The sequence below is a fragment of the Neophocaena asiaeorientalis genome, unplaced genomic scaffold (genome assembly GCF_003031525.2).
Source record: "Neophocaena asiaeorientalis asiaeorientalis breed wild unplaced genomic scaffold, Neophocaena_asiaeorientalis_V1.1 scaffold64, whole genome shotgun sequence".
In the NCBI taxonomy this organism is placed as follows: domain Eukaryota; kingdom Metazoa; phylum Chordata; class Mammalia; order Artiodactyla; family Phocoenidae; genus Neophocaena; species Neophocaena asiaeorientalis.
The window spans coordinates 2825531-2851083 of record NW_020185334.1 but is presented as its reverse complement, the minus strand read 5'-3'; the positions used below and the strand labels follow the sequence as shown (position 1 = coordinate 2851083).

Below are 25553 nucleotides of genomic sequence, written 5' to 3'. Positions count from 1 at the left end.
GGCTGTAGGTAATCTCTGGACTCAAGTGAGTCACAAAGGGCTTCTTGAGCTGGTCTTGAAGAGGAGAAGCAGTCTTTTGAGCTAGGAGAGTTGCCATAAGGTCAGAGGAATGAGCACACCAAGAATTTGGAGTGGTTTAGGGGGAAAAAAAGTGGAGAGGAAGAACCAGGATTCTATTTAGAGGCATTTAAAGGCCAAGAGGAAGAAGAACAAAGGATGCAGTGTTTGTGGGAAAACTCTGAGCCCTACCTCTTCTGCGGAGTGAGGGCTCATGAGTGTCATTTGAGTGGAAGGTCAAACCTATAAACATCACTTAGATTACTTTACAAGCCACGACATTTTCAATCTCAAGACTCCTGAACTAGGTTGTTTAACAAATGAAGCAATTACCCCTATACCTTTTAACAGTAAGAGTGTTCAACCCTTGTTGTAATGAAACTTTCACATGCACTCACTCCTTTAGCTCCAACTTCACAACAGGTCACCTACCGATTCTCCCCTTTTTACAGATGAAGGAAGAGGCACAAAGTGGTGAGGTGACTTGTTTAGAGACAGCTGGAAAGAGGCAGAGCTGGGATTTAAATAGAGGAGGTCTGACTTCAGAGTTCCAATTTCTAAACACAATGAACTTTGACCTCCTTTCCATTCCCTGCCTCCCCCAGATGGTAGAGTGATGCCTCCATCTCCCATGCAACTGTCCCGGGTCAGGGCAGTTGGGTTAGGCGGATGCAGCCAGCATTCACTGGGCGCCCTTGACTGCACCCTGACCTGAGACACAGGATCCAGGTGCTGACCCCTGGGCTCCCTGAATCAAGGCTCACCTTCCTGCACTGACCCCACTCCCCAGGGATCCTATTCAGCATTCTGTCTAGTCCCACAGGCCCTTCTCTAAGGATCAGAGCCCTCCATGCTTCATCAGGCCCAGAGTCTGAGTTCATGGGACACTCTGTCCCCGTGCATTAGGCTCTACCCATTCTTCACCTCATGTGCCCAAGGTCAGAAGTTTCTGGGATGACCCTCTCCCCTGGGTAAGTAGGCCCTGCCCCTAGCACCTACCTCATCCTCTGCCCAGCCCAGCTCCTCTGCTCCCAGCTGCCTTTTGCCTACTTCCAGGAAGCTCACCTTGCTTCTTTGACCTACAAAAGGCCACGTGACACCTGCAAACATATTTGCAGACCCATTCAGAAGACCTGAACAAAAGTATGTATCCAGACTGCCTTGCAAAACTGAAGGCACCCATTTTTCTTTCTTTTTTTAAAACATTTTTTTATATTTATTTATTTATTTGGTTGTGCCGGGTCTTAGTTGTATCAGGCGGGCTCCTTAGTTGTGGCATGCAAACTCTTAGTTGCGGCATGCATGTGGGATTTAGTTCCCTGAACAGGGATCGAACCCATGCCCCCTGTATTGGGAGTGCAGTCTTGTCCACTGCGCCACCAGGGAAGTCCCGCACCCATTTTTCAATGCATCAGAAATGCCCTCATTGATCTCATGGAGGAGACTCTATAAATGTCACTTTGAGAGAAATATTTGCTTTGCTGGCCAGAACTGGACATTATGATTATGTTTTCCCCCAAAGGCTACACAAGGGGGCAGTTCCCCACAAACCATCTTAAAAATAAGAATAGTTTATCATCATTCACAGTTGTTTAAGTACCTACTGCTTAATAGTTCACATTTGGGCTCAATATTGAAGGATGAAACTGATTATCCCTGAAGGAACACGAAGAACAGGAAAAAGATGGGGGGAGGGCAAGGAATTAGAGTAACAAGTAGTATTTCTTCATCATCCAAACATCTTTCCACTTAAGAAATAGCTGTTGAGTAGCTGTCTATCCTGTGTAGGCATGAAAAGATTTTGGCAAGAAGCCCACAGAGCAGGGAACAAGAGGACATATCTAAATGCAGGTGGAGGCAGGTTTCTTGGAGCTTTGAGCGATGAGGGTGAACCAGCAAGCACACTGGGCAGCACAAGGAAAGTGGAGGCTGCCCTTCAGCCCTGAACACGGGCCCTAGATGGAGAGCAGGGCAGGGCACGGAGGGATGGCCAAGTTCTCGTGTCTCAACAAAAGCTCGGTTGCACAAGAGATGAGGAAAGAGGCAGCCGAGGCAGGAGAAACTGTTTCTGCTGTACAGGAAAGTAAGAAAGAAGCCAGAGACCTAGCTCTTATCTTTAGGAAGACACTTTTTGAACTACACCAACCTCCCTTCTGAGAAGGTTACGGCTTCTTTGTTGACTTGGGCTCCCTTCTCACAGGACTGTATGTGTAGTTTCCACAGATCCCGGAGGCTTGCTGATATTATGAGGGTTTTGAATTTAAGGACAGGTGCAGGAACAGGCTCGCGGAACGTCATTGTCACCTAAGCCTGATTGGAGCTTTGGGCACATAGCTGGACTCTCCCTGGGATTTAGTAATTCCCTAACCCGTGACAAACCAGGGCTGATTTGCGCCAGAACGTGGACCCCAGGCCATGTCTCATCACCCACCATGCCGGCTCCCTCCTCTCAGCCCGTCACAAACCAAAGGACCCCGCCTCGATGAGCCAGACTTGGTGGCGAATAATGTCTAAGGCGTTGTTGGTACTCAAATTTGTGGTGATTACAAATCCACAGTGTGTCATTATAACTTTGCAACATGATGGTACAGTTAGCACTGTGTGAGTGCATCTTGATGGCGTCAACTGTATTCTTTTAATTTCTGTATCTCAGGATTTTCTGTATACTCCAGCAAGAAGCTGGTTTGTTTGGGCTTAGGGTCTTTTTTTTTTTTTTTTTTTTGGTTGTTATTGGTTTTACAAACCTTCTGCATGAGTTTGCTTATCTGAAAAAAAGAACCAAAACCTAATCGTTCAGAGGTGTCATGAGGATTAACATAATGCGGGTATAAGTGCTTTAATAAGCATCATTATTTGAAAATCCCTTGCAGATGTTAGCATGTGATTTGCTGAAACTGTAGAACCTCATAAGGCCTGCAAGAACATAAACCACAATCCCCTGAATCCTATAGGTCTGTGACCCACACACTGTAGAATTATAGAGCAAGGACCTAAAAATCAGAAACTACCAGATGTTAACATGGGTCCAGAATCCCACAGTGAGTGAAGTCATGTCTTTCTCTGTCTAGCTTCTGTGATTCTAAGAGGTTAGTGAGTTTGTCTCCCATGGCAGAACAATGGCTGATTGATCTTCCCTTTGCTCAAGGATCCCAGTGTGTGGACACTGAGGGTTTTCTGAAGTTCTGCTAAAAGCTTCTCCTCATCGAACTCTCCATTCATGACAAACACGATGAGTTCCTGCCATCTGCAAAATACAAAAAACACATCAAGGTCTTTTGCAGGCTTGTTTTCTGTCCTGCCTGATATTAAAAGAATGGAGAGAAATTTATCTCTTTAGTGGGGTTCATTTAAACTCCCAAACTCAGGCTCTAACATGTATGTGACGCTCTTGATTGCATAAACAGTACAATAATCTCTGCGTGTATAGATTTTCAAAAACCTTAGAATAGTCACTTTTAAGTGACTGCTAATTTAGTTCACTGGGTTTGCTTTTGAGTTTATTTTTGTGTATGGTGTTAGGGAGTGTTCTAATTTCATTCTTTTACATGTAGCTGTCCAGTTTTCCCAGCACCACTTATTGAAGAGACTGCCTTTTCTCCATTGTATATCCTTGCCTCCTTTGTCATAGATTAGTTGACCATAGGTACATGGGTTTATCTCTGGGCTTCCTGTTCCATTGATCTATATTTCTGTTTTTGTGCCAGTACCATATTGTCTTGATAACTGTAGCTTTGTAGTATAGTCTGAAGTCAGGGAGGCTGATTCCTCCAGCTCTGTTTTTTTGTTTGTTTTTTTGTTTTTTCTGTTTTTGTGTGGTACGCGGGCCTCTCACCATTGTGGCCTCTCCCGTTGTGGAGCACAGGCTCCGGACGCGCAGGCTCAGCAGCCATGGCTCACGGGCCTAGCCGCTCTGTGGCATGTGGGATCTTCCCAGACCGGGGCACGAACCTGTGTCCCCTGCATTTGTAGGTGGACTCTCAACCACTGCGCCACCAGGGAAGCCCTCCAGCTCCGTTTTTTTCTCTCAAGATTGCTTTGGCTATTCGAGGTCTTTTGTGTTTCCATACAAATTTTAAGATTTTTTGTTCTAGTTCTGTAAAAAATGCCATTGGTAATTTGATAGGGATTGCATTGAATCTGTAGATTGCTTTGGGTAGTAGAGTCATTTTCACAATACCAATTCTTCCAATCCAAGAACATGGTATATCTCTCCATCTGTTTGTGTCACCTTTGATTTCTTTCATCAGTGTCTTATAGTTTTCTGAATACAGGTCTTTTGTCTCCTTAGGTAGGTTTATTCCTAGGTATTGTATTCTTTTTGTTGCAATGGTAAATGGTAGTGTTTCCTTAATTTCTCTTTCAGATTTTTCACCATTAGTGTATAGGAATGCAAGAGATTTCTGTGCATTGATTTTGTATCCTGCAACTTTACCACATTCATTGCTTAGTTCTGGTAGTTTTCTGGTGGCATCTTTAGGATTCTCTATGTATAGTATCATGTCATCTGCAAACAGCGACAATTTTACTTCTTCTTTTCCAATTTGTATTCCTTTTATTTCTTTTTCTTCTCTGATTGCCATGGCTAGGACTTCCAAATCTATGTTGAATAATAGTGGTGAGTGTGGACATCCTTGTCTTGTTCCTGATCTTAGAGGAAATGCTTTCAGTGTTTCACCATTGAGAACGATGTTGGCTGCTGTGGCTTTGTCGTATGCGGCCTTTGTTATGTGGAGGTCGGCTCCCTCTGTGCCCACTCTCTGGAGTCTGGGTTTGCTTTTATTACTATGGCATCGGAGTCACACTCACCATGTGCCATTTCTGTATAAAAACTTGTAAATTCCAAGTCCCAGAAGGAAAAACTGTAAACAGGTATACTTATATTCATCAGCTCTTTATTTCCTTCAGAGACTAACAGGTCTGCGGTGGATTATAGAAAAGGGAGCTGCTTCCCCCAATCACATGGGATACTTCAACATTTTAGGAACCCAGCCGAAAGCAAAAGGTCTAAAGATGAACGTTTGTTATCCCTGAAATTCTCAAAATAAGAAAGCTGCTTTCTGTTTCCTTGGCTGCCATCTAGTGGTCAGTGATGTAGTGACACTAAAACAACACTACATCTTACGTGAAGACTCAGAAGATTTATCTGCCTGTCTTTAACCTAGAGGGATGGGATAGGGAGGGTGGGAGGAAGACGCAAGAGGGAGGAGATATGGGGATATATGTATATGTATAGCTGATTCACTTTGTTATACAGAAGAAACTAACACACCTTTGTAAAGCAATTATACTCCAATAAAGATGTTTTTAAAAAAGCTAAAAACACAGTTAATTAAAGAAATATTACTGCAGGCATGAGGCAATTATCCTTTGTCATAATTCCTATTTAGATCCCAAAGTGTCATTCCCTTTCCTGTTTCCTGGTCTACAATCTTTTCCATGAAAAGACAAGCGATTCAGCTATCATATATCACTTTAACTCTAGCACTGTGCATTAGGACTAGGGCTAAAAGGATGAATAAGATAAGGTCCCTGCCTTCCCTGGAGAAGAGACATGAACTCAAGTAATGAGCAGTGTGATGAGTGCTTAAATCCAGAATAGATGAGTCATCAAGGACACAAAGAAGAAAGAAAATCTGTTCTATTGGCCAAAAGAGTTTGAGTGGAGGCTTGCGTGGTGGGTGGAGGTTCTCCAGACAGACAAGAGCGGGGAAGCATGTAAGAGAGATGGGAGGCTGTGTGCTGGGGAATACTGAGAAACCATATGAGGAAGATAGCCAGGGACTAGAGCAGGAACGGCCTTTGGAGACTGCGTTCTTTAGCTAGTCCCATAACAAACAACCTCGAAACCCCAGTAGCATCCAACAAATATCACTTATTTCTTACTCATGACTGCAAGTGGGCTGGGCTAACTGTGCCCTACTTGTCTCTCAGCCTCTCCTGGGGCCCTCCCAGGACCTGTGGACTAGCCTGGGAGTGTTCTTTTCATGTTACTGGTAGAAGCACAAGAGGAAAAGCAGAAACGTGTAAGGCCTCTTAAGGCTGAGGCGCGGAACCAACCTGCTATCTCTTCCCTGGATTCTGTTAGCCAAAGCATGTCACTTGGCTGAACCCAAGCCAGAGGCAGGGAAACATCTTCCATTCCTTTAGTGGGAGGGCTCTGAGGTCGCCTGTCAAAGGACTCAAATTAGGGGAGTGTAGGAATTGGGGCCAATGATGCCATCTGCCACAAGTTCTATCTTGGAAATGCTTATTTTGAGGTACCCATGGTTTTGTCTAAAATGTGGTTGGAAAACAGTTATGTAGCTAAAAATATAGGTCTGGCTTTGAGTGATGGAGCCAGGAGTGCCAAGACCCCAAACATGAACCCTTGTGGACCCCATTCCACACGAACTGGTCCAGAATCTCTAGGAGTGAGACAAGGAATCTACATTTTTACTGGTTCCCCAAATGATGATTCCCCCTTTCAAAAGTTTCTTAAAGTTTTGAAAGAAACCAGAACTGCTTTGTACCAGAACATGGCCCCCACACCACATCCATTTACCCACCTCCCAAAACTTAGGCAGTGAGACCCCTGCCAGCCCAAAATGCTGCCGTTCTGTGCAAAACCAGCTAAACTCTACCATGCTGGTGGCTAAACCATCGATTGGTGAGTGTTAGTTAATGATATCCCTCAGGGCTAATTTTCACCTGGCAACAAAGCTTAAGTTTAAGAAATGCACTTAATATAAAGCTGTAGTCTCTGCTAAGGCAGGTGAGGACAGCCTTTGAAGAGCCTGTGAAACTATGTGCTCCCACTAGAGGTTTATTCTGCTGGCTTTACAAACCTGACTACTCAGCTTGTCGGAGTTAACTTTTACTAAAAACTAGACTTGTCTGTCCCCCAAGGTGTTCTCTGACTTCGACTTTGCTCTCTGAAAGTTTGGGTCAGAGCCTGAGCCTAAAATATCTGCTGCCTTCTCCAAAAAGAAAATGAAGGAGGAAAAGAAAAGCCCTCTCATGACTCAATTTTTTTGTGTGTATTATTTAAAGACATGCAAAGCCTAGAGAAGCTCCTGAGAGATGCTGTAATCTACGGCCAGCCTCGAACCCGCAGAGCCTGGAAAAAGATTCTCATCCTAGTGGAGGGCATCTACAGGTATGTAAATAACCGGAGACCTATTCACACACTGAGGCCCACAGCGAGCTGACAGATGGGGCAAGGCTGACCTCTCCTAGTTAAATGGAAAAATGAGTTAGATATAGGTGTTATGAAGGGACCTGAGTCAGAGCTATCCATGTGAACCATCAGGTCTTGGGTCACCTGTCTTTTCAATGACCATACATATGGCGGAGCACCCTGGAGGCTGGCGTACTTAAGAAGGTGTCTTCAGAAACGTCCTGACAGAGCATTGCTAACTTGTATTGATTCCACTACTTTTGGCTGCCCCACAGTTTCAAAGGCTTTTAGGGGATGGGTTATTCAACCTCAGAACACTCTTTGCCTTTATGACAAAGGCAGGAAAGTAGATACTGCTGGTGGGCACCCAGCTGCCCCTAACTCAATAGTGCACCCAGAGTCCAGGTTTGCTGAACTTGACCAATTGTTAGCATCAGACTACAAAAAGCTTGCACATTTTCTTCAAGGTAAGGCTAACCTGGAGTACAATTCTTGATGCAGAGCTGGGAAGAGGGGGAGACGGTCTTAGCATCTGAAGGCATGCTGTCTTCCCACAGCTCGTAGGCTGAGCAGACAAAACACCCACTAAGCCAGTCAGAGCTGCACTTTCATATTGCTGGTTGTGATTGAATTTGCTTCATTCTATGTCTGAATTGATGATCGTTACTAAGGTAGAAACTGCTCCCAAGTTTGTCTTCTGTTGGATGCCCTAGTCCATGAGTCAAGGAAACATTACTTCAGAGTTACTCATTCCTAAATCAATTCTCAATCTTAATGTTAGAAGAAGCAACAGCAATGTTTCCTATGGGTTAATTATGGGAAAGTGAACAAGATTAAAAGGAAGGGAATGGGGCTTCCCTGGTGGCGCAGTGATTGAGAGTCCGCCTGCCGATGCAGGGGACACGGATTCGTGCCCCGGTCCGGGAAGCTCTCACATGCCACAGAGCGGCTGGGCCCATGAGCCATGGCCACTAAGCCTGCGCGTCCGGAGCCTGTGCTCCGCAGCGGGAGAGGCCGCAACAGTGAGAGGCCCGCGTACAGTAAAAAAAAAGAAAAAAAAAAAAGGAAGGGCGTGAGGGCTTAAATTCCCAACAAGGGGAAGCGTGGCTGCAAAGGAGGCTTGAGATAAAGAGCAGCCTTTTTTTCTGCAGCTAATGGAATCCGTCCCTGGGGGCACCACACAAGCACATCTGGCGATTTTCAGTTGTCACAACTGCAGTAAAGTACTGCTGGCATCCTGGCATCTGGTGGGCAGAGGCCAGGGATGCTGCTAAGCCTCCTGCAATGCACAGGATAGTGCCCTGCAACCGAGAATTATCTGGCTCAAAATGTCAACAGTGCCGAGTTTGGGAAACCCTGCTGCAGAGTAATGTAACCACTCACTGGCCCTGAACTTGCTACTTTTAGGAAATAATCTCATCTTGACTCTGGGCTGTCATAGCCTCAAGCACGGGTCTTTCTCCCTGTGTGATTTGTGCCAGATGCCAGCTTGGGAGGGGAGAACTTATCTAAACACCTGTCAATCAAGCCTGGACTGGTGGGAGCACAGATCAGCGGAGGGAGAGCAGACCGGCATCTCCTTTAACCAGAGTAAACAGAACCCAACTGCAAATAAACAGAACTTGGCTTCACTAAAGAGAAGTTGTGTTCTAAGTACTTTGATCATGGCTGAAATTAAGTGGACCACCAGCGTTTCACTGTCAAATATTCCCATCAGTTACACAAAGAAACCCCTCTGCTAATGGCTGTGTTGGGCCTGGGTCCTACCATGATATCAGGAGGATAGGGGAGCCAGGTGTGGACTTCAGCTCCAAAACAGGGTGGCAACAAACCACAGCTTAGGGTTCACTAGCAATGGTGACTGCCCAGTGACCTACTGCTGTGAAACGAGCCACCTCAAAGCACGATGGCTTACACAGCAATGAGTTATTATTTCCCACGCTACTGTGGGTTGTCTGGACCAACTGGGCAGCTCTGCTCCATGTGACATTGGTTGGGGTCATTCATGTGGCTGCTTTCTATGGGGTGTTTGGCTGGGTCTGGAACATCCAAAATGACCTCACTCACACGTGTGGGCTCTTGGTACTGGCTGTTGACTGAGGTGCCTTATGCCCTCCTCTTCTCTGGGGTGCTTTCTCTATATGTAGATTTTTCTCGTTCAGCAGTCTAGCTAGAGCTTCCTCACAACATGGTGGCTGGCTTCCAAGAGAATGAAAGCGGAAGTTGCCAGCCTGTTAAGGGCTGGGCCCAGAACTGGTACAACATCACTATGCCATATTCTATTGGTCAAAGCATGACGCCAGTCTAGCCCGGATTCAAGGGGAGGAGAAACAGACCCCACCTCTTGATGGAAGGATTGGCTTGTGTATACAGGGAGGGGAAGACTTACAGGCAACCATCTTTGGAGGCAATCTACCACAGCAGCTCCATCAACCTGACATGTATACAGGGAGAAGTCTCCACTGTCCATGGACTTGCCTTCTCAGAGATGTTCCTTTTTTCTCACCTGCGCAGGAATCTTGTCTTTAAATGAGACTGTGACCTAAAGGCACTCATTCATAGATAGGAAACAGGACCCTTCTTAAACAGGCCTCAGTACCTCCTGGGACCTCAGTTTCCTCATCCGTAAAATAAGACTAGCCTAGAGTAGAGTTCTGGAACATATGGATGTTCTCATTTGCTGCTCTCACCAGAAAATGAAATTATTTTCCACAAGATTTTCCAAAAGGCCAGGGTTACGCATGTGAAACCAGTAGTTCACAAATGTACTTTTACTTTCCAGAGATGTATTATGGATGTATACCTTGTTAGAATTCACACAAAACCTCCTTAGAGTGTCACTCCCAGATCTTTCTTATCTCTGGCTGTGGTTTGCCCCCATGGGCAAAGTCTCCCTACCACAGACAGCTCCCATAAATCAATTTCTTCAAAACTCCAAAAAAGAGCAGTCAGCCAAATCAGACAGTTTCAAGTAGGTATCAAGGTAGAAAAGGCTAGATACCAAATCCAAGAAGTCAGTAAACTCCACAAAAGCAGTTATGATAATAATAATAATGGTAGCAATAATAATATCATCATCCATAGATCATGTATGTATTAATATTTATATACAGACTATAAGGGAGTCAGGATTTGGAGGGAGGCCTGGGACATGGGTGTAGATCCTGTGTTGCTGCCTATAACTATGTGCCCTTCATAGGGTTCTTTTGTAAGAATTAAATGAGATCACATAAGCTAGTGCTTCGAGAAGCCCAGCGCATAGTAAACCCACAACCAAGGGTAGCTGTCTTCATCATTAAATTTATTTTCAGTTGAGGAAGTTGCAACTCAGAAAGCAATAGGCCATCTGCATGCCAAAGCTGTTTGACTCCTGAAGGATGGGTGTCAGAGGACAGGGTTCACATTTATCATGTGTTATTGCTAAACATTTCACATGTGCTATTTTGAGTAAGCGCCTCCAGTTCTCCTAAGTTTATTGTGAGGATGAAGAAACTCGGGTTCCAAGACCTAGATAACTTGCCCCTGGGCAGATAACTGAGATAAATCAGAGCTGGGATTCAAACCAGGTGGCCCTGCTGGGACAGAGGCCCAATGTAAACAGAAGAATCAGCCCATGTGTCCACATTCAATGAAGTGAATGTGGAAAATGCAAGGTCATCCATCTGACTTCCAGCATCAACCTGTCTAGGGCTCGGTTTCTTCATCGGTAAAATCGGGAGATTGAAACTTGAAGTGTAGAGTTCCATGATTCCATAATTTGGGGTTTAGAAGTACAATAGTATTATTTTAGTGTTCTCACCTGCATTTTCTTTTAAGTATTGTTTTAAAGTCACAGTCTTCTAGTTTTGTGTCTCTGAGAAGCCTAGTGGTTGATTCATGGTGGTCAAAAAAATCTCAAAATTATTCAAAAATACACCAGAGATGGGCAGAGAGGTTCCAAATAACTGGGGGTATAAACTAGCATAGCTGGAGCCCAAACTTTCAAAATAAAATTAAACATGAAATACTATCCAACCTTTTCCAAAAATACACATATAAACAAATGTTGAAATCTCAGAATGCCATTTCCTCTAAGAATGTAAGCCATTCTCCTGTCCAAAATAATGTAAGTTTAAGGGCTGAGATCTTCAGTGGTAAACTCTCACCTATACCTCTGTGGTTTAAACAAAGACAAAGAAAAAGAAAACAGTACTTTATTTTTAATTAAGCTCAGTTCCTTTTTTCCCCTTTCTTTCCACCTTCCTTTCTCCCCTTGGATTGTACTCAGGGCCCACCAAGGAGATTTTTCCACCATGTAAGTTGGCAAACCAGTGGTTTAAATCCCAATCCTGCCAGTGGGTAATATGGTTTATAGGTGGAGGAGAAGGTGGTGAGAGGGAGATTTCAAAAAGTAGTCTTGTTACTCAGCTAATACATTATGTAATAGAAAAGATATAAAGAAATTATTCACTGACTTGCTGGTTTAAAAATCATTCAACTCCCTGCACAGAACTTCACATTAATTGGTGGAATTATCTTTACCTACAGTTGTATTTTAGTTGTTTTTTTTTTTTTTTCTATTCAAGTCAAAAGAAAACACAACCTTCCACTCAGGAAGAAAGAATAAAACACTGTTCTCAGGTTTGTTTGGGTTTTTTAAAAATCGTTTCTGGCAGTGTTCTTTGACAGCAATTTGCAGCAATAACATAGATAGCCTTTTCATGTAAACACCAAACCCAATATCTCACTACAGGGAAAGGTTCAATTCAAATTTGGTCACATTGAGAGAATGAAAACTTAGTGTGGGTAAATATAGTTCTTCATGAAAACTGAATTCCCTCTAGGACTCATGTGTGCCCTACATTAACTCCTGAAATCAGCAGTATTGTGGAGTCATTAATCTTCGAGGAAGAAATATAAACCAGGTGAGCAGGGTCCTAACATCAGCTAGATCGGCCCAAGCAAAGATGGCTAATTAGCTGCCCGGAGTGTCTGCAAACTGTTCAACATTAACTCCGGTTCCTGCCAAACTCAGTTCCAGAACAAAGAATGGCTATTTGTGACATGTCAGGCTTTTAGCATGTTTGTGTTACCAATTTAGAACATTTTAAAAGATGAGAAGATTCTAGAATTTTGAGGGCATACAGCCATTTATTATGTATGACAGCCATATGCTTTCTTCCTGGAAAATTCAACACAGAGCATTGTCAAGGGCTCCCAATTTCTCAAATTAGGCCTCGTTGCTACCATTTCCTCCTAAGCTCCACCTGAGAACAAGAACAACCCAATGGGTGCTCGTTATACGTCAGACACTTTACAAATATTATTTCTAGTCATTCTGATAAGGGCCTTATGAGCAGTGTGCCATCATCATGCTTACTTTATATCCGAGGAGACTGAGGCAGTGAACAGCAAATAAGTTGCCCAAGTCCTCAGTTAGTAAGTGGTGTGGCTACCATCTCAGCTTAGGCAGTCAGCCGGCTGGACCTCCTCCCCGTCAATGGAAACAACTTTCACAAGCGATTACTCTAAGAAAATACTGGAATTAACTTGCAAACTTCTGTAAGAGAAGATGACTCTATTTGGTCTTCGTGTCATTAAAACCTAAAAACAGCCTTTCAGAATGACCTTGTGAAAAGCACAAGTGTAATAAGCTGGACTTCATTAAAATTAAGAACTTTTTCTCTGCAAGAGAACGCCAAGAGCATTAGAAAGACACGCCACAGACTGGGAGAAAATATTTGCAAAAGGTACATTTGATAAGGCATCATTATCTAAAAGATACAAAACACTCTTAGAGCTCAACAATAAGAAAACAAACAACCGGGTTCAAAAATGGGCCAAGGGGGCTTCCCTGGTGGCGCAGTGGTTGAGAGTCCGCCTGCCGATGCTGGGGACGCGGGTTCGTGTCCCGGTCCGGGAAGATACCACATGCTGTGGAGCGGCTGGGCCTGTGAGCCATGGCTGCTGGGCCTGCGCGTCCGGAGCCTGTGCTCCGCAATGGGAGAGGCCACAGCAGTGAGAGGCCCGCGTACCGCAAAAAAAAAAAAAAAAATGGGCCAAGGACCTTAACAGATACCTCACCAAAGATTTACAGACGGAGATAAGCACGTGAAAAGATGCTCCGCATCATATGCCATCAGGGAAAATACAAATTAAAACAATGAGATACCACTACACACTTGTTAGAAGTTCACAATCTGGGACACTGACAACAGTAAACGCTGGCGAGAATGTGCAGTAACACAGAGCTCTCATTCACTGCTGGTGGGAATGCAAAATGGTCCAGCCACTTTTGATGACGGATTGGTGGTTTCTTACAAGCATGCTCTGACCATACAATCCAGCAACCATGCTCCTCGGTATTTACCCAAAGGAGTTGAAAACTTGTGTCCACTCAAAACCCTGCACACAGATGTTTGTAGCATCTTTATTTATAATTGCCCAAACTTGGAAGCCACCAAAATGTCCTTCAGTTGGCAAATGGCTAAATAAACTGTGGTCCATCCAGCCAATAGAATTTTATTCAGCACTAAAAAGAAATGATCTGTGGAGCCAATGAAAAGATGTGGAGGAAACTTAAATGCATATTGTTGAGTGAAAGAAGCCAATCTGAAAACGTTACATAGTGTATGATTCTAGCTACATAATGTTCTGGGAAAGGCATTACTATAGAAACAGCAAAAAGATCCCTGGTTGCCATGGGTTGGGTGTGGAGAGGGATAAGTAGGTAAGCACAGTGGATTTTTAGGGCAGTGAAAGTAGTTTGTGTGATGTTATAATGATGGATACGTGTCATTATGCATTCGTCCAAACCCATAGAATGTATGATGCCAAAACTCAGCCTCTGTGCGCCAATACCAAATCAAATCTTGGAGACAGAGTTTTGGGTGAAGTAGAAAAGAATAACATTATTGCTTTGCCAGACAAAGGGGGACACAGGGGCTAATGCTCTCAAAACTGTGTGTCCCAACCTGGGGGGATTTGGTGAGGAGCTTTATAACAATGGTTCAAGGATGGAGCTGCTGATAAGGCTCAGGGTGTATGCAGGGCCTGCATTCCTTTAATCTGGCCTTTGGTGGTCTTTTGATGAGCTTCTGTGGTTCTGGAGGTTATCAAACTGACCTCTCTTGAATGAAGAGCGCTTCATCAAGTAGTTAACATCTTCCATTTGTTGGGGGTTTTAGTTCTGCCAAAACTTGGAAGCAACCAAAATGTCCTTCAGTTGGCAAATGGGTAAATATGAGAAGAGCTCGAAGATATTGTTATGCGTATCCCTTGAGGCAGAACCAGGACCCTGACCCAAGGCCGCACTATTGTTTCTTGACTGCTCTTCCATTGTCTCTGCATCCCCTCTCTTCCCTGATTAGCAACTGTTTGAACCTGCCCTCTGGAACTCAGGGTAGGTCATGAAAGCTGAAACCTATTTCCTACAAATAAGAAACAGGGGACAGAAGGCTTTTGTGCCCAGGAGCCCCACAGGGTCCTGCTTGGTTTCACATACAAGGCCAAGAGTGTACCCTAATATAAACTATGGGCTTTAGATGGTGATGCACCAATGTAGGTTAATCAGTTGAAACAAATGTACCACTTCGGTGGGTGATGTTGATAGTGGGGGAGGGTATGCATATGTCAGGCGGGGGTATATGGGAAATCTCTGTACCCTCTACTCAATTTTGCTGTGAACCTAAAACTGCTCTGAAAAATAAAGTCCTTTAAAAAAAAGAAAAAGCATCCAACACCTGTTGGTCTGGGTAACTATGTAACAGCTGGACTGTTTTGACTGAATCGACCTAACACTTAAATTATTTTTTAATACATTAAATAAATATATAAACTAATTAAGAAGGGAGAAGGTCAACTCTGTTTGTGTCAATTGACTAGTTCTTGAACTAAATTGATGGGTTGCTTAAACTGTTTGACAAGCTCCTTCATGGGGGTGAGGGTGTGAGTCTGTGTGTTTTCATAGAACTCGCCTGTCAGTGCAGTCAAAACTGTGTGAGCTGTGGACACAGCTTAAGAAGTGTTCTGAGAACTGATTAAAGACAAGAGTTCTTCTAAATCCATTGGGTTCCAAGAGGTGCCATGTAAATATCAATGTTCATTTCACTTGCTTATTTACTTCCTGTCTTTCCCTTTGCTGGCGGAAGAGAAGTGTTTTTGCAATTTAAAATACCATGTAAATTTAAAATTACAATAATACCATGAAAAATTAAGCACTTAGGCAACAAAAGTTGATCTATAGCGGTGGTTCTCAGAGTGCTGTTGCCAGCTAGCAGTAGGAGAATCTCCCAGGAGCTTGGCAGAAATGCAAAGTCGAAGCCCATCCCAGACCTATTAAGTCAGAAACTCTGTGGGTGGGACCCAGCAATCTGTGTTGTAACAAACCATTCAAGGGACTCTGATGCTCACTCAAGATTGAGAACCATTGCCCTAAAGGAAAAGAAGGGACACCACCAGAATCCTCTAATAAGCCTTTGAGTTCAGTGAGGACTGAACAGGAGACCCTAAGGACTTTCTCCCATGCTTTAATAAATTTATGATGTCTTAAAGTTCTTTTGTGTGTTTTTAATTCCTTCTTTTAATCTTTGGCAGTTCAAGCACTGAGCTTAGGTCAGAGGGAACTGACCAAGTAGACAGTAGCAGGCTGATGAAGATACATCAACATAGAGCAATTTAATTAAAACTAGCAAAATACCTAGAATCCAACATGGTCAGTCTAGTTATGCTAGTCGGCTTTACTAATATTGATAAATTGATCAACAATGCAGTGAGCTGTTTACTTGGGAATTAGCTATAACAACTCTAAGCACTTAAATCCACTGAATGTAAATTATTTTTTTTCCCCAAGTGAAATAATGCCAGAGCAGCCTTACAAGATTGAGAGGTTTGTCTCCACCAAATAAAATATGCCTTCAGAAGAAAGGAATAGCATGTCTCTGCCATCCCCATCTGGTGTCAGGGCAGACTGTCTGAGAAGTACTGAAAGGGAGAGTGACACGGAGTTTCCCTGGAGGGTACACACGGGTGATGAGCATTTCTCCTTCTGCCCTAGCATGGAAGGTTCCATCGCGCGTCTATCCCAGATCGTGGCTCTAAAGAAGAAATACAAGGCTTACCTCTACGTAGATGAAGCTCACAGTATTGGGTCCGTGGGCCAGACCGGCCGCGGTGTGATGGAGTACTTTGCAATGGACCCCAGAGATATTGATGTATTTATGGGCACATTCACCAAAAGCTTTGGCGCCTCGGGAGGTTACATAGCTGGAAGGAAGGTAAGAGACAGATCCCTTGTGTCTGTTTAAAACCTGAATGCCCTCGGAAGGTAGTCTGCGGGGTCTTCTGATTTCCCTGAGAGCTTCAGTTCAGTCCAACACACTTGACTGCTGAGGGCAGCCTTGCCACGGTGTGTTCACAGCCATGGCAGGCCCAGAAGGTCAAGGAGCTCATTCTCTGATAGCGCAGAGGAGCATGTGATGAGTAATCACATGACCATAAAAAGACAACACCGGCTGTGCACACAGGCAAAGACAGTACAAAGGAAAGGGCAGTACCTAAGAAGTCTTAGAATGAATGTCAGTCTTGTAGACAAAGGATGGGGCAGCGGGGTTTATATTTCAGGAAGAGGGAATGATGGCTAACAAGCCACAGAAGTGATGCTGCAGAACAGTAAGTCATTTGGGTTTTGTGGCGTGAAAAATGCAAGGTGGGTGGTAGAAACAGTGAGCAGAGGTCAGATGCTCAGGACACTGACCCTGTGCTACAAGTTGTGGGTTTTCAGAGTTTTAATCAAAATAGTAGCAAGATTGGAAATGTCTTTTTTAGAGATTTTCTCTGCAAACTAATTCTCTTCCACAATTTTGGATAAGCCATGGGTCAAATCTTGTCATCCTTTGATACCTTATCTAGGTGAATTAAGATTCTGATCTGAAGGAATCAGACTGTTAAGTGTTATCCCTGTCATTCTACTGCCAATGTCACCAAGGGGGTTGCTAAAATAAAACAAATGCTTGAAAGGATTTTAAAAGAAGAGGGAAGGGGTGGAGAGAAAGAAAATGAAATATTAAAACCTGGGTTTCAGGGCTTCCCAGGTGGCGCAGTGGTTGAGAGTCCGCCTGCCGATGCAGGGGACACGGGTTCGTGACCTGGTCCGGGAAGATCCCACATGCCGCGGAGCGGCTGGGCCCGTGAGCCACGGCCGCTGGGCCTGCGCGCGACGGAGCCTGTGCTCTGCAACGGGAGAGGCCACAACAGTGAGAGGCCCACACACTGCAAAAACAAAAACAAAACAAAAAAAACCCCTGGGTTTCAGGGCTCAGAGAGCCAGTTAATCTGCTCCTTTAAAGGACAGTCTAATCCAAATCCTGATAGCTGTCTCCCCCAGGCCTACACCTGTCCCAGAGAGACTGTGATAGTGTAGCTGGCTCCAGCCAGGAGGGCAAAGAAGGCTCAAAAGCAGTGCATGCCGGTGTCTCGATGGCTTCTATAAAATTCCTGATTCTTCACTCATTGTCCCCAGCAGGAACAGGAGTTCAGACTCCTGGTAAACCAGTTAGACAAAACCAGAGAGTACGGCGAAAACAGTCTGGTTGTGGAAAGCCCATGATTTAGAACAACAGATTTTATTACGGCCACTGACCCTGCCATGAGATGCGCAAATGCTTAAAACGTCCAGAGCTTTTAGTGGTCTTTACCCTTCAAGAAGCATCACTTGCTTCCGAGCTCAAAGCATTGTTGTTCAGCGTCCTTCCACTGGTCTGTGGGAATTCGCTGGGTGATGCTAAAAACATAGGGAATGCCCAGGATCTTACAAAACTCAGCTAAATCTGGTGAGAGGTTAAACTTTCCGTTTCCCGACTGTCAAAGCAATGGGATCAGAGGGTCTCAAAGTAGGCACGCCCCCGACTCAGGCTACTCGGCTTTGTGATTACTTTAGCAGAAGTTCTGAGCTACAGAATTTTTAACCAAGCGTAACTCTGTTTCCTGAACCAAAGGCACCTGAATAAACTGAAGCGAGTGGATCCTTGAAATGTTGTCAAACTTGGTAGCTGTCATCATGTATGTCCACCTTAGAGTTCCTTCAAGTGATACCCGCTTTAAACAAAGGCTCCTGACGGCCCCTTTAGGACCAGCTCAGTATGGTTCTCTCACATACTCTCCATCCTAAGGTCAGGTGGACTATTTTAAAAGTGTATTTGCTCTTGTCTATGTAACTTCTATTGATTTGGGGTAGATACTGAGCAATTGTGAAAATTATTTAGTATTTACATTAATCAAGAGGGAGATAAAAGTATGTAGATCATTTTTTGCTCTTTAAAAAAACCTCATTTTGTTCATACTTAGACCCAGAGGGCTTCATCATTTCCCCCTTTCCCCTCTCCCCCTCCCCGCCCTCCCCTTCACCTTCCCCTCTCGCTCTCCCTCCCCTTCCCCCTCCTCCCTCCACAAATCCTCTGCAGTCTCTGAATTTACCACTAGGTGGCAGCAAGAATTAGAGAGTGTTTGGCTGACCCATGCAGAGACCTACTGTCCTGAAACAGCAAGATGCAAAACCTAGAAAACACAGGGTAGTTTTCAAGATGTGGAGGGTGAGCAGGAGATAGGAGGTCACTTGAGAAAGTGTCTGCGTGGGCCGTTCCCTGATGATTTAAAACTCAGTCAGGTAAACACCTGTCTGGAATCGTTTCGGTGAGACTGTGATAAACCCAGATAAACTGTGGTTTCCTTCTAGCCTAATGAGCCCATGAGTTAATGGAACTTATGCATCTGGTCCTCTGTGCATTTAATTTGTTAAATTAAGTTAATTTTATATTATGTATAGTTTCCATTTAAATCATAGTTTTTACGCCCCTGGACTTTGAAGAATTTTCACTTTCAGTTTGTTTTAAACTATGCTTTTTAATTGATAGGACATAGGGTTGGGCAAATGCTACAGATTTGTTTGAAAAAATAACCTTTCTAGTATCTGTTTAAATAATTTGAGTTCAGAGTTTCATCATACATATTTTTTCTGGGTATTTTAAAGTATATCCAGCATTCTAGATACTAAATACTACAAAAGCAACAAAATTAACCATAAAAAAATGTTAAAGTGCACACACTAGGACTTTATATTTTTCTGAAATCTTAATAATTTCAAGTTCACTCTGCTCATGGGCTTCCTAGTAAATCTTGAGATTTCAAAATAATTACTGGAGTCCAAAAAATCTAGAAAACTATAAAACTGTCTAGCTCTTAACTCTCTTTTTAGATGTCAAGGTCAGTGTTAGTGGTACAGGAACTATATTCCTAGTAATAGTTTCTAGGAGGCTCTAGAAATCTTTAGGGAGCAGGTGAAGGCAGATGCGTCACGTAAGAAAAAATATTCGGAAACACACAAAAGAAAAATTGGTTTGGTGCTAAGATACGACTACAGAGAGTAGAGATTTTTTTTTGTCCTCACTTCAGCCTTCCGGTAACAAAATGTCCGACAAATTCATCTCCACTCTTGGAGTTTACTGCCTTGGCCTGACCTACTCTCCCAACCTCAGGGAAACTGCTGAAACAGTCTCTCAGGAGCCAGCAAGGTTTTACTGTTTTGCCCACTGTGAGTTCGGAGCTGCTGTAGCTGATCCATGAACAACCCACAGTGAATCTTTCTCTCCTTTCAAGACCTTCAGGTGAAATGTCAGGTACTTACTTCTCTCCACCTATCAGAGCTCCATGCCGTGAAAGGCTTCTTGGAAGAAAGCCTGAGCTGATGGGGCTAGTTTCCTTATTTTTATTTTTTAATTTGCATTAATTCAGTTGCTGAGGAGATGGGGTCAACACTGCAGGCCCCAGCTTCTAGGATCCCGGTTTTGCTCAGGCAAGGATCCTGAGTCCTCATGCATGCCTGGGGTTGAGCACTGGCTTTCACAGCCTCCACTGGCTGACCAGAGATTTGCAAATGAAGGAAGCGAAAGTGACCCTGTGGACTGATAGGTTGCAGGGCTGAGATTCTGGAGGAGGTGACTGGGCAGCCAAGCTTGGCGTGAGTGTTAGCCCAGAAGCCTGGGCGCCGGACGAAGGCAGAAGCCAGCTCTGCCCTGCGTGCTCAGCCCTGGCTGTATTTAACAGCCCTTTGAAGTAAATGGGGGTCATGGAATGAATGCCAAGATGTTTACCCTAAGAGCCTCCTGTCTAACTTTCTCAGAAAAGCCACCCTTGTCCTTGAACTCCAGGCTCAGGGTTTTGCATTTACTAATGGCCTTGGAAACCTCGGTCTGAAGAGACCTCTAACCCAGCCTGAAGGAAAACACAACATGGTCTCTCCTTAAGACCAAAGCTAACTCGTAATTCATGGTTCATGGCATCCAGTGGGCAAGTGATAGGAGGAAATCGGAAAACCAGGAACCAAGGCTTCCTTGATGTCCTGCTGAGGGGATTCCAAGAGTCCCACTTTCTGAACCACACAGGTAAATTACCTCCCACCCACACACTCAGATTCTGAGAGAAATTGGACTCAGTCTGAAAGAAATAAGATTATGGGCAAGACAGTCTTACTGCTTAAAGGAAGTGATACTGTGCCAGTGAGGCATCTATTCAAACTAAGGATGCGTGTGACCTTGGCTTTGTGAAGTTTCTCAATTTGATAGGAAAATTGGGGGTTGGGGACACAAAGACCCCTTTACGGATCAAAGGCAGCTTTGTTTTGTTTCTTTGATCTTTGTCAGCAATGCCCCAAGGCTACAGAGAATATTGCTACACCTGTTCCTAAGAATGTAGCTTAATACCTCCCTCTATACTTCAGGGACCCTCACCATCCTTCCTTAGCCCCTAAACCCTTCTGCTCTCCATTAGACCATCAGTATTTACCAGAACCCCACTAAGTACCCACCACTATGGATTATAAGAGAGTGTATAATAAAGTATATAACTCAGTTCCCTACTCTCAAGGAGGTTCCAGTTTCTTTGGAGAAATAAATGTAATAGACAGGAAATATTTTGAGACTGATACAATTCAATCTGTGGTTTAGAACTATGAACACTTGAGTACATTAGGAATTCTCCTCTTCCCCTCTCCTCCAGAGGTGCAATCTCTGTGGATTAGGGCAAGCACCACAGGGATAAGTAGCAGTGAAGGTGGTCCTCTCTGTGCTCCTTGGGCCATCCCCCACCCTGTGCCAAGCCAGCTCCTCTAGTCTGAAGACTACAGTGCAGAGCTAAGGGGGGTGCAAGGGGGGCGGTAATCTCGGGACAGACTGTTTGGGTCCAAATCCTTGTTATCCGGCCACTTTTTGCACTTTTTGTTTGGATAATTTTCTGATCTGTTCCATGACTCAGTGATCCCACCTGTAAAATGGAGATAAAAATAATACTTATCTCATAGCGTTACTGTGAAGCTGAGTTAATACATGCAAATATACATGTAAAATACACATAAAATTCTCAAAATGGAGCTTCAAGCAGCCAGTGAATATCAGCTCTGGGTATATCAATGAACTGTCAGCTCTACCATCTTTGCAGTCATGCAATCTGCCATCAGGTCTGCGTTCTCCTTTCTTTAGAACGCCTCTCTTTTCCTTTCTTTTCACTCCTACTGTTAACCACCCAATAAGGATGGAGGAAGCGCTGGGCTGAAAATCTTTGGTTTGATGCCTGGATCTACCAACATGCAGTTATGTAACCTTATAGCATTACAAGCGAGCTGGAATAAAGACACTGTAAGAAGTTTTTACATTTTGGTCCCCTCCTCCCAACCCATGCTCCCAGTGTTAAGAATCTCTGAGATGGCAATCCATTAACAATAATTGCCAACAGCATCAGGTATTCACTAGGTACAAGATGCTTCTTAAGCACTGTGTATGTATTAACTCATTTAATCCTCACAAGGACCCTGAGTTAAGTATTACCCTTATCTCATTTTTCAGAGGAGACTAAGGCACAGAGAGGCTTAGTAACTTGGCCATGGTCACATATCACTAAGTGGCAGAGCCAGGATTTGAACCCGAGTGATCTAGTCTTCACAGCCTGTCTTGTAACTCTGCGGTCAGAACTCCCTTCAAGAGAACAACCCCCCATCACCTTTTCTTGGAGGCAGTAGCTTCTCCCTCTGCCCCCATTTGACTCCTCCATCCTGTGCTGATTAGAATGCCATCCTTATTACTAATTTTAGCACATGTCCATGCCTCTCCCGTCCTCTGTCCAAATCTACCCATCCTTCAAGGTCAGATCATCTCCTCAAAACAGATCTTTCCTGACCACATGAGCCCCATGATCCCATTTCCTGCATCCCACCCGTTCCCTCTTCACTGGCTTCCCCAGCATCCTGCTGGAAGGCACCAGCTCTCATCAGAGAAAGAAAACACCCGCTGCTGCTCACGGAGGATTGTGAAGAGCAGCTTGACTGCGGCTACTTTGGAAAATGACCGCCTCTCTCTCCCTGACCCTCCCGCCACATCCTCCATCGTCAAAGTGAACTTCCTGGATACCATGTGGCCAGTGCCTTCATTCAGGCCAACGTCGCACACATCCTCTTCAGATACAGTGAAAACACTGTTTTTATGAGATTCACTATACAAAATAATGCACAGAAACTTAGTTTTGATTTTAATGTAAGTGGAGAATGGCTGCCAGGGACTAGGCTTTCTATCTTCCACCTCTTCTTGGGCTCCGGCATTCAGAACATAGCCCAGAGCACATCCTTGTACAAACTTGCTGAATGGAAAGATGGAAGGAGGGAAGAGGCGAGGGGTGGGGAGAGAAGGAGGGGAAGGGAAGGAAGGAAGGAAGGGGGAAGGGAAGGAAGGAAGGGAGGGGGAAGTGAGAGAAAGGAAGGAAAGAAATACTTAGAAATGGAAAGAAAAAGGATTTGAATGGAGAATTTAAAATTAAAATAACTAAAGAGAGGGAACTAAAGATGCAGACCTACTAGAGAATGGGCTTAAGGACACGGGGAGGGGGAAGGGTAAGCTGGGACAAAGTGAGAGAGTGGCATGGATATACATACACTACCAAATGTAAAATAGATAGCTAGTGGGAAGCAGCTGCATAGCACAGGGAGATCAGCTTGGTGCTTTGTGACCACCTAGAGGGGTGGGGTAGGGAGGGTGGGAGGGAGATGCAAGAGGGAGGAGATATGGGGATATATGTATATGTATAGCTGATTCACTTTGTTATAAAGCAGAAACTAACACACCATTGCAAAGCAATTATACTCCAATAAAGATGTTAAAAGAGGGAGAGAGAGAGAGGGAACCAGAGTAGAAACGATGGGGATGGAAAAGAAGAAACAAACCAACAAAAAGAAATGAAGAGTGTGAAATGAAGGAGAAAGGAAGTCGGGGAAGCAGGAGCTTGGGAGAGGGGATTAAGGATGAAGGACATATTGAAGGAAGCAGGAAGGACAGGATGGAGTTACCTGTTCCCCCTGTGGGCCAGGTAGAGGCATCATGTCACCAACCACCTGTAAGGCAGGCCACTCACTTTACTATGAACGTTTAGGAAAGTTCATAGTAACTTTAGGTACTCTCTACCTATTAACTTTGGTTACTAGTTCATAGGAAGATAAACTATGTACATTTAAAATGCTTGGGTAACGACCCATGGTTGGGAGCAAACACAACACCCATAACCCGAGGGAGAAAAGTGACAGGTGGGCACAGTCCCAGGTGCAGAGGTGGGAGTGGATGTGGCCGGTGAAGGGGAGTTAGGACGAGATGGGCCTGCTCAAAGCAGAGCTCTCCCCAGTTCATCTTCCAGGGAATGATCAGAGTAGATCCTAAGTGGGATCCTAAGCTGTGTCGTTATCCTGGGAGAGAAGGCGGCTGATGCTTTACAGACCCCACTGCTAATGCAAAGCCACTATGGGCCCACTAGCTTTTCTGCAGGACAACCCTGAGGGTCCTGGGTTATGAGTCAGGAAAGGTGGGCCAATGGATGGTCTGCCTGGCCAGGGCTGAGTGCCTCCAGGTACCAGCTCTGAGTCCCTCACCATCGCTGTAGAATGAGGTGATTGGAGATTCTTCAGGCTCTCAGCATGCTTACCTGGGACCTCAGGTTTGGCCTCAAGGGTCAGACATGCAGGTGGAGAATCATTCCTACCACTGTACGGGCCAGCATCCTGCAGTGGGTCAGCGCTCCAAATAGGGTTACACAAAAATCCCAACAGTTGTCTCCTGCTCAAGGCACAACTAAAGTTTTTCTGGTCCTCATCTCCACACTGGTTTAATTTCTCTCATCTCCCTCCTGCTGCTCCCTTCCCCTGAAAGTTTTCTTTTTATCTTTGTCTGTCTTCTTTCTTCAAGACAATTCTACTTGCTCTACTTGGAGGCTCCCTTATCTACTCCCGCTGGTAATATCCCCTCTCCTTCCTCGGCCATCTGGTAGCCCCGCTGCATAAACTAGTCTGCATGTCTTGTTATTTTTCCAGCCATTACTCCTCCACGGGCACAAGCTAATGTAATATGCTCAAGGGCAAAAAACACGTCCCGGATTTTTCTTTGGACTCTCCTGAATACTAAACCAGTGCTTGTGTGGGCTAGGTACCCAAACAAATGTCTAGGAAACCACTTTTCCTTTACACATCTGGTTTTGCCTTACAGAACTCCACTCCAAATTTGCAGCATCCCATTGTTGTATACCTTCTAGGTTGTTTAGGGAGAGACTAAGAAGAAAGGATACAAAAAATAAAGAGTTTGGTGATACCCATTGAAAATCAGACCACATTCGAGAATCAAATGTCTTGTGCGATGATGGGTGGGGATGGGGCCACTAACACTGAGATTTATTTGCCTTCTTTTTGGATTTTCTTCCTGTATTAAAGGACCTTGTGGATTATTTACGGGCTCACTCACATAGCGCTGCTTATGCCACCTCCATGAGCCCCCCGATAGCAGAGCAAGTCATCAGAGCAATGAAATTCATCATGGGACTAGATGGGACCACACAAGGTAAGAGGGTCTGCAGCAAGCACATCTCCCGTGAATTCCTTTCCTAGACCTCTCCCTGTCTCCCTTCTGCCCCATCAACCTCCCCCCTTTTCAAATATACATTTCTGTCTTTTTTTTTTCTTTTTTTGGCCGCATCGCGTGCCATGTGGGATCTCAGTTCCCGGACCAGGGATTGAACCCACTCCCCCTGCAGTGGAAGTGCAGAGTCTTAACCACTGGATCTCCAGGGAAGTCCCTATACACCTTTGTCTTAACCAATTTGTAAATCAAGCCATATGCACATCAATAGTACATAATACATAAGAGTACACAGTATATAAATGTACTAGAACTGCCGTCAGCACACAAAAAAGCGGAGGATCCTCTTTTAAAGCAATGAAAACTTTCTAATTCACCTCTTAATGTGATCAGCAAATGTGGATAATTTTGTTTATGAAGCCAAACTTGGT

The 25553-nt window shown here is 44.4% G+C and overlaps 1 protein-coding gene across 2 annotated transcripts in view; it reads left to right on the top strand.

The window, feature by feature from the left end:
• SPTLC3 (serine palmitoyltransferase long chain base subunit 3) overlaps window positions 1–25553 on the top strand; it is a 124937-nt gene that overhangs the window by 64884 nt on the left and 34500 nt on the right. For both annotated transcript variants that reach the window (XM_024735438.1, XM_024735439.1), the window contains exons 8-10: window positions 7087–7192; window positions 16248–16467; window positions 24978–25104. In XM_024735438.1, coding sequence (XP_024591206.1) covers window positions 7087–7192; window positions 16248–16467; window positions 24978–25104 — 453 coding nt within the window. The remainder of the gene's footprint in view (window positions 1–7086; window positions 7193–16247; window positions 16468–24977; window positions 25105–25553) is intronic.